This window comes from Filicampus tigris, chromosome 7, assembly GCF_054856515.1.
Source record: "Filicampus tigris isolate MCC_2025a chromosome 7, RoL_Ftig_1.0, whole genome shotgun sequence".
Lineage (NCBI taxonomy): Eukaryota > Metazoa > Chordata > Actinopteri > Syngnathiformes > Syngnathidae > Filicampus > Filicampus tigris.
This window is the reverse complement of record NC_141223.1, coordinates 15,629,535-15,640,763: the sequence shown is the minus strand read 5'-3', so window position 1 is coordinate 15,640,763 and position 11,229 is coordinate 15,629,535. Positions and strand designations below refer to the sequence as shown.

Genomic DNA, 11,229 nt, shown 5'->3' with positions numbered 1-11,229 from the left:
TGGGCCAAGCAAAATTATGAAGAGATGTAGTTCTTGCCATTGCGTGTCAATCGCAGATACACCAGTCAAAACAAAGTAAAAAAAAAAAAAAAAAAGAACCACCCTGACGGTTCCAAAGACAGCCTGCCTCGCCGCTGAAAAAAACCCACTTAATTATTGTCATTTTTTCATTATTTGATAAAACCCTTGTTTCAGTTCCCTGGCATTAACCTGCCCCCCAACAAACAAATTGCCCCACAAAATTAGAAAGTTGCTCCTCAAGTGATTCGCAAAACTGCTGACCAAAGGGGGAAAAAACAATAATTTTCTACTCTTGCTGGCCATTAAAAAAAAAAAAAAACTTAAAAAAAAATAAAATCACCCCTTGAAGCCAGTTTCACAAAGCAACATGACATTTAGTGGGCATGTCTGTCATGAGTCGACACACAAAAATCCCTCAAGAAACCATGCCTGAAAATTTCTAAATGCTGACGCCTGGTCATAAAAAAAAGATGGGGGAAAAAATAATACGTTTCAATGTATTTTGTTATTACTGTATGATTTTATATAGTACAATACTGTAGGGCGTTATTTTCATTGTTTTTTCTAATGAAGTGGTTAGTAAAGCAAGGTCCCAATGTATGCATCTTTTTTCCAGCGCAACAGTGTTAGTACGCCCCCTTAGGGCCACTGCTGACAAGTGCAGCAATAATAAAAACAGCTCTGTGCTGATTATCCATTTTCCATTCCCCTTGTACCCACCATCATAAAATAAAATTGTATACAGTACATGGCTATTCACAAAACATTTCCACTTCCATGACTATTCTAAGAGAACTTTTCTTGTAAAAGACTTCATCCTCATGGTACAAAAATGTTGACTTTAATCTTGTCTTTTCCCCCCGTATTTTACATTTTATACAATTTTCCATATTTGAAGGAATTGCAAACAAAAACATTTAACAAAGACAACACATCACAAAAGAAAATGTGTTCATGTTTCAACAATTGTACTCACGTCCCAGCTAAAACATTTTCAAAATAAATCCTCATATTGGGCAAATGCAAAACGGAGACACACGTGTACTACACACGCGTGTACTTTAAGTGAAGGTAATGTAAACGTAAAAAATCATCTCTTTTTGTACAAGCAGGCCTTGAGCTGCAAGCCGAAATTCTTCAAGTTTTTTGGCGCGTCGCCCGTCTTGGTAAAGTCGAACGCGTAGAAATGAGTGTTCTCTGTATCCTAAAAGAAAGAAGGCAAACAGAATATTTACAAACTAATCCTCCTTAGGTTTGCCTTGTTTTATTCAGTTATCTCATTAAATAATTACATAATTGATTTGTCAACCACAACACACAAATATTTGTAAAAAGAAAATTTTTACATCTACATTAAATTATTGGTGCCTTTATTAATAATGAATGATTAAAATGATTATTTTATATAAAATAAAAAAATAATAATTAAAAAATACTAGTAAAAAAAAAAAGTGCAAATCTTGAAGATGGTAAATGATAGGTTAATTTATTGTTAATAATTTTCAAAATTAAAACGAATGATTGTATGTCATCGTAAAAATGTATTTGTAAAAAATGTATTGCAATAATTGAGCCATTTATTTATTGTGAACAAAGTTAAAATATCAACAAACTACAGCAAAAGTACAATTGATTAAAAGTATTTGTCATTTATTGTAACTATTCAAAAGAAAAGAAAAAGTTTGATAAACGTTTAAAAAAAATCTTTATTCCAAATTAAAAATTTGCATATGTATAGTACTTTAAAAGATAACTGGTTAATTTATTTTGAATAGAATACTAGTAAAAACAATTTTACATATGAATTAGAGAAACCATTAAATGATTAATGGAGCAGAATTAAAATAATGAAATCCAAACAGAGAATTTTATCAATAAAAAAACAATTTAAAAAATAGTAACCCAAGGCCCATCTGTCCATTTTCTAACGCACACGTGGCCGTTGAACTAAAGTTGGCCTGCCCCCGGTGTGCCTAATCAAGTGGCCTGTGCATCTCAACCTCTCACCTTTGACACCATCTTGAATCCCAGCCTGGCTAGCGCCGTTAGGAAGTTACGCACGTTGTCGAATCTGCTCGCCACCTCCGCGATTTTCAGCACGCCCCTAAAAAACACGCACACGGCCGCCAAACAGATAGAGACACACACAGCGGTGCCCTGAGATACGAGTGACCACAAGTACAATTTTTTTTCCTACTTGCGAGCACAAACTGGAGATACCCATGCTGTCGGGTGGCAGTGTCAGATTGAATTGGTAAATATTCCTGCATTCTTTATCATCTGCGAGGAACACCTATGTAAATCCTTTTTGTGTTCTAGCCTCACCTGCATTATGATTGCCTGCTGCATCCAGGCACGCAAGAGTGAAGTATAAATTGGCCTTTATACTGCCCCCTTGTGGCCAACATGCACACAACGAATTTAATAAGGTTTCAAAGTTTTTAAATTCTATTTAATTGTATAATTACTGTGTTTTTATAAAATATATTATAACGTGTACTGTTGCCACACCAGAAAAAAACCCGAGTCACTAGCTACATAATCACGCTGCTCTTTTGTTATGCTGTAAAATAAATAAATAAAATTAAGGCCAGGGGTTTAAAACAGATTCAAAATTTAAAATAACGACGCGCATACCTACACAGTGGTCCACCAGTCAGGCGAACCGGAAGGAACCGCATCGATTTGCTGAATGTGAAAGTCACACTCTTCACGTTTTAATGTGAAATTTATCATGGTAAAATGTAAAGTTAAAGTTAAAATGAAGTTAATGTGAAATGTTTAAAACTCATCACATTAAAACTCGAAATTCGTTATAAAGTAATACTGTTTTTTTGGGGGGGGGGGGGGTGTAATTGATTCATAAGCATTTCCATTCTTTTCAATGGTCACAGGTTTGAGTTGTGTGATTAAGGACTGAATGAAACTTGTATTTCAAAGTACCATTGTGCACACAAAAGTAGGAAGTGTGAAAACAAATAAGATGAGCCTTGTGGCAGCCACTATTTTGACTACATCACTCGTCTGCTTTCATCATCATGCTATTTACTCACTCTATGCTGATTTATTTATTCGTTATCTGTAGCAAATTGCCCAATGATTGAAATGAATGAATTTACCCTCTTTTCAAAACCCGGTTGGCCTCAACAAGGAAAGCCGCCAGGTTTGTTCCCATCAATGACAAGCAGAAGACGGCAATGTCCACTGATCTGTCCTGCAGTGGCACCTGCATGGAGGATGCGGACAGAGACGCCGTTGGTGTGAGCAAGTTTGCGGACACGGGCACGAACACGGACAAACACACACCCACGCACACACAAACGCACATGGGCCATGTCGCAGACTGTCACCAGGTCGCAAGTCGCCACCAAGTCAAAGCTGTGCACTTTGTTCTTGACGCTGAGCGCGATCTTACAGTCGCCGCAGCCGAAGTCGGCCACCACCAGTGACGGAGGTCTGAAAAAACACACACAAAAAAAAGTAAAAATATGCCGAGGACAGCCTGCCAAGAAACGCACATAAAAAGTGTTGGTACGAGTGAGCTTTAGACACCTACTAGATGCTCTAACTTCAATGAGGCTGTATTTGTTTTTTCAAGCATGTCCATACATTATTCTTGCTTTTTTTTTTTTAAATGTAATATCATGAAAGACAGCCACCGTATTGCAGAGAACCTCCTATATGGAAATCATGGTTCAGGTGAAAGCCAAGTCTAAAAAATAAATAAAATAAATAAATAAATCTGAAAATTAGGCAATATCAGCAGTAAACAACGCAGTTTTGTTATGCAAAAGCAGGTAATACCAAAGCACAAACACTACTTTTAGTAACATTCAAAGTACGTCTCGTAAACTGTTGCGCACATTCACCAATCCTAATTGTCCCCCCCCAAAAATAAAATGTTTACAAATTTTCTTCCACAAATCATGTTTGACCACGCGAACGCTGTACTACTGGACTTTCACTTGTATTACAGAATAAATGATGAATATTTTTGATAACCTCATATTAATTATCAATCAATAATTGTAAAAATATCCCTATTTCAAAAAGCTAAATCCAATGCAAAGAAACGGGTGTGATTTTCGGGCTCAGCAATACATTTACAAAAATGTGCTTTTACTTTGAAATGTACGGCACCGTGGAGCTGCCAGTGTGGAGTAAACATTGTGATTGGCAAATACTTGTACGTTTGAACGTACATCGGCTAAATTATGGGGGGAAAAAATACTATAGAATGTTTCCTCCACCTTGGCAGCCTTGCGTCGGAAAGCAGCGATGCTGCTGCGTATGTGACGGAAGGAAGGCGTCTTACTTCTTGCAAATGTAGGCGATGATGGCGTCTACAGGGTTGGCGGGCCAGCAGCGCACCTGCGCCGTGAAGCCCCTGTGGTAGATCCCGAATGCCTCCGGGTCCTGCTGGAACATGCGCTTGGCCTCACCGCTGCTGCTGCTGTACAGCAACTGGTTGATGTAGCGGAAGCGGGCCGCTTCAAGGCGCTGCTCCATGCGCGAGCGCAATGAGCTCGAGCGGTCCACTGTCGCATCCTTGGCCTCCTCTGAAACGGGCTCCTTGGGCGCCTCCTCCTTGGGCGCCTCCTCCTTGGGCGCCTCAGGACTCGCCGGTCGGAGAAGCTTCCGGAGGTGCTGGCGTTTCAGCACCTCTGCTTTGCGTAGCTCAGGTTTTTGTCTATGTGTCTGGGAATCCCGCATTGATCCGTTGATGTTTTTTCCCATTTCCTTCTTGGCGGTTTTCATGGCTGATGTCTCCGTGTTGTCATCCTCGTCAGTCTTTTTCCTTTTCTGCGGCAACATTTTCTTGTCTGGTGCTTGGACTTGTTGGCCACTATTGATGCGTGAATGCGTCGCCGGCAGAGGTTTGTCGTCCTTCACGACTTCCTCTCGAGGTTTATTCTGCCGGTATTTATTTTTACATTTCCTTTTGTTCTTCATTTTGTTTTTCCACTGCTGCCTGCTGATCTTGGGGGCATCGCCGGCTGGCTTCTGTGGAGTTGCTTTGCCTTCAGTCTCACTTGCAGGTGCATTTTCGCTCTTCGGGACACCTTCCAAAGGACATTTTTCCATTATGTATGCTCCCTTCCAAAAGTATTGAAACAGTCAGCAAACTGCTGCGTCATTCTACCTTTAAAGCCGGGAGAGCGGATACGTCGGTGTCTTTTTTAAATCCAATTCTCCGTCTCTTAGCCAATTTAATGCATCAGAATATACACGTGAGGGTGGCGCGAGACCGCGGAGGATGTTGTGGAGTTTTTCGAGCCGTAGGTAGACTAACGGCGGAACCCGTTGATCGTCCGGAGCTCTGATAAGTAACGGCAGTGATATATAGACGACGCGCACGACCAGTGGAACCAGTCGAATGTGATATGATATGGTTTGTAGACAATGACGATATAGACGTCTTTGTAACAGAATAGAGGATGGTAATTACCACTCGATTTCTTTTTTTAATTCAAATGGTGCTTCTCTTGCACTGACACGTTATTTTTACATCATCGATTGAAGCAGTAAATAATGATAAATTCTGCCTGTGTGAAAGCCACGTGTCTAAGCTCTTTAATTCTTTTGTAATTACGTTTCTGTCTGCTACAGGGGCTGATATATTAATCATTTTGTAAGTGTTGAATTTCTGGGAAATCTTCAGGTTTTCAAGGGTAATTCCAAAGGCAACCTTAGGTTTTGGGGAGCTGTTGAGACAGGCGCTTTATTCCTTAATGGGTTAACCTACAATGCATGTTTTTGGAATGTGGGAGGAAACCATAGTACCCGGAGGAAACCCACGCAGGCACGGGGAGAACATGCAAACTCCACACATGAAGGCCGAGGCCGAAATCGAACCCACGACCTCTGAACTGTATGGGCGGCATGCTAATCAGCCAACCAGCGTGGCGCCCCAATTTAAGTCTTGTTTACGTTAATTTATTTGAAGAATATCTGTCCCACTACTTTTGCTCACGTGAAAATGACGTTTTGTTACAAAGAATGCTATTGACGTTTAGTGTCGTGTCCATTTGTACGTACAGTATACTGTAAAACCCAATTGCTTTTCAGTCTAAAGCGACAATGGAGGTTTCACTGTTCCAATACTTCTTAGTGGAATGAGTATGTTTAATTTATAATCACAAAATTACACTCACCAATTGTCTTTTCCACTTTCTTCTCCTTGATTACAGTTTTCTCTTCCTTTACCTCAGTGTTGTTCACCTGCTCGCCGGTTGTCATACTGGCTTTAATCCTCTTTGTCCTTTTCTTCTTTTTCTTCTTCTTTTTGATGTGTGGCGCGGTGGCTTCTGTGTCGCTGTCACTGTCAGGCTGACGCTGGTCCTCGCCCTTCCAGTCTGGTATCGATTCCAACGTCTGCAGCGTCCGCAGGAGACTCTTCTTTCCCACATGTTTGGACTAAGCAGAATGAAAAATGCTCTAGATGTAGCGACTGTAAACCCAAATATACACCCCTCCATTTTCTCCTCAGGTAATCAATAATAGTTGGTGCCACAAGATTTTTACTGCGATGGATTCTACCATGTGGAATACATACATTTTGGCCAATGCAAACACCGGCTTTAAAAAATGCTTGATACGTTGTGCATTTCAGTAAATACATGTCAGGGCCACTGTTCAGAAATGTGTCTATTTCTGTATTTGTGATGCTGAATATTTTTGGGGTGTGCGAATCTCTTAACTTTATCGTTGTGCAGACTACGCACGCCCACACACGCACGCGCACACAATGACATACCTTTACATCGGTACTGTTGCTGTTTAGCCTCTTTTTCACAACACTTTGACTCAAGATGTCGGCGGCGCCATTCCAGTCTTCGTCCTCGTTAAACATATTTCCCCAAACTCTGCATATTGCCGAAGCATACGTTTTAAAATAAGACTTAAACTAGTACTACACCCAAAATAGCTCTAATTTAACTCACCAGTCTACGGCGTGTCTAATAGAGGCGACGCTTGATGAACACGGTAGGCTTATCACCAAATGTAGTAAAGTATATTCTGTGCATATGTGTAACTATGAGTATATAAATCACAGCATGCCTTCGACACCTTTTTGGACCACGTTCGTCGCTCAGTTTGCATGCGCGTGGACGAAGCAACACAGAGAACCGGCGCGCGTTGATGACGTCAGGAACGCAGACGTGTGTCCGCTCGAAAAGTATTTATTTATTTTTTTTACCTTTATTTATTTATTTATTTATTTATTTATTTGTAAATGTCAAATGTACAAAATATGATACAGTCTCCACTAGAAACTACTTTTCATAAAAAGGTACTCTACATTATTATATTTTTGAGTGAACTTGAATTTATATAAAGGAAGTAGCGATTGATCGTTGTTTTATAGTTGCTGTAAGAAACTAAAATAATGCTTGTATAGGCCACATGTTTCAAGGAACGTCCTAGCCATTTTTCTCTCAATAGCTCTATATGTATTTAAATTATTTTTGATGCGTCCCGCAAATTGACTCGCTGTCCCGCATGTCTGATCGGCAGGCAGGCACCAGTTTTCAAACGTGCGTCTAAAACCTTGTTTTTTTATTAAACACCTGTGTGATGAGAGCAGACAACACACAGTGGAGGCTATTAAGGGGTCGGGTCTCGGGCTATGTGTGTGTGTGTTGGGTGTGTGTGTGTTGGGGGGTTAAGTCTAGTGGTGTTCGGGCTGGTGTGACTATCTGCGTGCGAGACTGTGAGAGGCACGGGTATGCTGTCAATCAAACAGCCGGGCGCACATGCTGGCAAAAGTTGTTTCAAAGGTACGCCTACCAAAAACAAGCATTTTAGCGACACGTTCCAGTTATTTGTGATGAATTAATGAAAATGGAGGACTCTATAGAAAGTAAGAAGACTGCATAGAAAATGAAATGCAGTTACAACAAGGTCTGAACTCATTGTCCGTGGGTGAAGCCACGTTGTGTGTTTGTGTGTGTGTGGGTGTGTGTGGGTGTGTGTGGGTGTGTGTGAAAACACACGCATATAGTATGTGTGCCAAAAGCAAACTGGAATGATTGATGAGCAAGTTTGAAGAAAGGCCCAAAATACTTTATGGTGAATCCATTCTTTTGAATGCGATGCCTGTGACGGTCGGACAATCTCTGTATAGTAATCGTAATTGTAAAATGGGAGAAAAAATAGACGAATAAAGGAGCATGTGATGAACATCCTTGACACGAGCATACAGGCATTCATTGTCACTTCTTTCACAGATTTCGGCTTACGACGATGGCGCAGCCATCCGATTTGCCCTCAGCGTCTTTGTGGTTGGCAAAACGGGGCACTGAAAATCTGCAAGAAGTTGAAGTACACATTGGAGTGCTTTGAAAAGCACTTTTTGCCACTAAAGACATCCTCCAAAGTCCAGGAACTCCATGTGTGTTTACATGCCACGTGAGTGGGCTGACAACTCTGCTTTGTTTTGTTTTGTCAAGGTCATACCCTTGCTTTGGAATTGTCAAAGACATGCACGTCTGTGCCTTTCTGTGACTCTTCCAGTCTTTGAGTGTGAGTTGCCATGGCCCTCTGGGCGTATCCTGTTCATAGCCTCATGATGGCCAGGTGCTGCAAGCCATTGTTGGACGTGGTCTCGTCTCATGAGGCCACATTGAACAGCAAGAAGAAGAGGACTGGACAAAGGCCAATTTCACTGCCATGAAACATTTTTTCAAGACTGAGCTTCGTGCCACAGTGCCTGGATAGCCTGTTGTTGATTGTGTCCTTCATCTGCTAATTGACAGGAGCAAGTTTTGCACCAAGTTAAAAAAAATGTTCAATGTCCTGTATAAGTATGTTTTAGTCTTGCTATTTAATTGTGAAAAGTAGTGGTGTTGTATATTTCTCTTGCTTACCAACTAGATTTCTGTGTATGAAAAAAATAAATACATTCAATGTAAATAATGAGTAGATCCAACCTAAAATCAGTGGTATATGTATTATTTAAAAGTCAAAACTCTACTAAATAACTAAACTCAAACACCAAAATATTGACCAGTGAAAATGAAAAATTGACTTGCGAATTTATATTTTACACATTTAAAATCTTGTCTTAAATAATACTTTTTATAACTATGGCAGTTGAGAATTTGATGCTTTGCCTGTGAATGCACACGTGAATACATTTCTGAGTACAGTTTGTTCCTAAACGGATACTGTTGCTTTTTTTCTTCTTTTTTATCATCCCCCCCAGCCCCCCGCAAAGTATTTGTCTTTGCTTGTGTCTGATGTGAAATGTATCGCTGTAGAAGAAACATTGTCAACTTTTTGCAGGAGGTGCATTGCACCGGCCTCCCTTTCTGAGCACCGACGATCACATGACGGCACTCCTCCAGATTTGCACACTTCACACTTTGTTCTCCAAAAAGAGGTCAAAGCTCAAATGCACTCGGCCGAATGGTGGCAAGGAAGTGTCCGCAGATAAGCAGCTGTATGACCTTGAATCAGTGTTGGGGGGAAACCGGAGCGTCCCTCGCGAGCCTCATGTTGAAACATTGTGGCACCTTGCGAACGTCTCAGCATGGAACTCAGACGCCTATGCAAAGTGTCCGGGATTGTGCCGCTGCTGCCCAAAAGCAAAGAAAAAGCACAAGTCATCCTCAAACCTCCCTGAATATTAAAGCAGAAGTCAAGTCATACATTTTCTTTATAATTTGTTCCTTCCACCCCCACTAGTCTAAGCATGATATTCTCATTATTATTGCATTTGTGGAACATTAATCAAGAAGGAAAATCCACCCGCTTTTATCCATCACACTGGGTGGCCATTTTTCCCCCTGCTATCGACAAAAAATGACATTACAGTTGCTCAGGGCTCACCTGTTTTCTGAGTTTGGTCACATGGCACTCGCAAACTGTTGATCAAGCTGTGATTTCATTTTCAGTCGGCAGCAAGTGGCAAAATGGCTGCCTCCTGAGATGGATGAAAACTGGTGGATTTTGCCGCTTCATTCACATTGCACAGCTCAAATATTAATAAGTATGCCGTGTTTTGACAAGTGGGGCACATAATCTAAAGGAAATTTATGAGTTTACTTTTCTTTGAGGGTGTAACCCAAGGTTCCATGCTGTGACCTATCCTTTTGCACAATCTTGCAAATGATCTCTGATATAACGATCTGTCAAAGGCCACTCTGCATTTCTCCAGTGACGACGCGCTGCTTTAATGTTGGAAAAAGGACGGGAATTCGCCTTTGATGTGGGCGGGTCCCGTAGTCCCCATCTTAGGCTGCTGGTAAATGCTGACAAATCAGCGGTCTCACCTTTTCCGAGTACATAGGCATCACTCCATGCAGCTCACAGACAAACTTGTTTGGGAAGTGAAGCTTCCTTTTTACAAACGGGTCCCTCGATTCTCTCAAGGCCTCAATCAAAAGATAATCAAAAGATAGTGATCACATTTCGGGCAATCTTTGACTGGAATAAAGTCTTGTTGAAAGGCCACAGCAAAAATTTCCTTCTGCACTAATAAACAAAGCACTTAACTTTCGGTTGCACAAGATTAAAATATGATCAGCTGATGATGCCATTTTCTACTCTAGTCCTCACAAATATTCAAATATGTTAGCTGAACACATTTTAATCATGCAATCCAGGTAACATGTCTGAATTAAGTAAATATATAATGGAACCATGCAGGGGACATTTTTTCCCAGTGTGTCTTTTGTGATTTGTCTTCAGACAGTCAGGGAGACATGAAGGCCAGGTGCTGATGTTGTCCGATAACATGTGTCCATCTGAATAACATTTGACCAGGGTACGAATGGCGGGTGACAATCGAGTCAACACGCCTCAGAATGCGTGCACAACGTTAATCACTGTGTTTGATGTAGCCACCCCCCCCACCAAAAAAAAAAAAAAATCATTCATTAATTTCACTTAATTTTAAATAAAATTGGAAACTGAAGAAAAAAAGAAAAATCTAATAATATCTATGTAATAATAAAAAATGAGACGGACAACATGACCAAGTCAATCCTCAATATTTTTTGATTCCTTGTTGGTAAGATCAATGCATGTTTACTTCTTTTGTATTTTTATTTTTTGCTCTTCTTCAAAATTGTTTGAGGCTTTGAAACGACGTCCCTCGCGTCCACAAAGTATGCAAAGCACAAAGAGCATCAACTCTTTGCTTTCTTTTGTGGCGTGGTGTGGGGGGGGGGGGGGGGGGGGGCGTGTTTTGGGGGACACGAT

General features: G+C 40.8%; 1 protein-coding gene across 2 annotated transcripts; it reads right to left on the bottom strand.

Moving 5' to 3' along the window:
- Window positions 1–840: 840 nt before the first annotated feature.
- Window positions 841–10,152, bottom strand: rrp8 (ribosomal RNA processing 8). Of its 2 annotated transcripts, none has more exons than XM_086036605.1 (9): window positions 9,856–10,152; window positions 6,966–9,601; window positions 6,779–6,887; window positions 6,177–6,438; window positions 4,337–5,084; window positions 3,348–3,477; window positions 3,141–3,247; window positions 2,029–2,125; window positions 841–1,225 (listed from the first exon to the last, which is right to left on the bottom strand). In XM_086036605.1, exons 3-9 carry the CDS (start codon window positions 6,872–6,874, stop codon window positions 1,112–1,114), a joined length of 1,554 nt encoding a protein of 517 aa, XP_085892731.1. In that variant the 5' UTR covers window positions 6,875–6,887; window positions 6,966–9,601; window positions 9,856–10,152; the 3' UTR covers window positions 841–1,111. The 2 variants fall into 2 exon arrangements, with proteins under 2 accessions (XP_085892731.1, XP_085892732.1); XM_086036606.1 differs by having other exon boundaries at window positions 6,966–9,598.
- Between the last annotated feature and the right edge of the window lie 1,077 nt (window positions 10,153–11,229).

Coding starts and splice junctions, on each gene's coding strand:
- rrp8 (XM_086036605.1), bottom strand. CDS start 6,874: ATGTTTAACGAGGACGAAGACTGGAATGGCGCCGCCGACATCTTGAGT. Junction 6,439..6,778: donor GCAACAGTACCGATGTAAAG/GTATGTCATTGT, acceptor CATTCTGCTTAG/TCCAAACATGTGGGAAAGAA. Junction 3,248..3,347: donor CAGTCTGCGACATGGCCCAT/GTGCGTTTGTGT, acceptor TCCTCCATGCAG/GTGCCACTGCAGGACAGATC.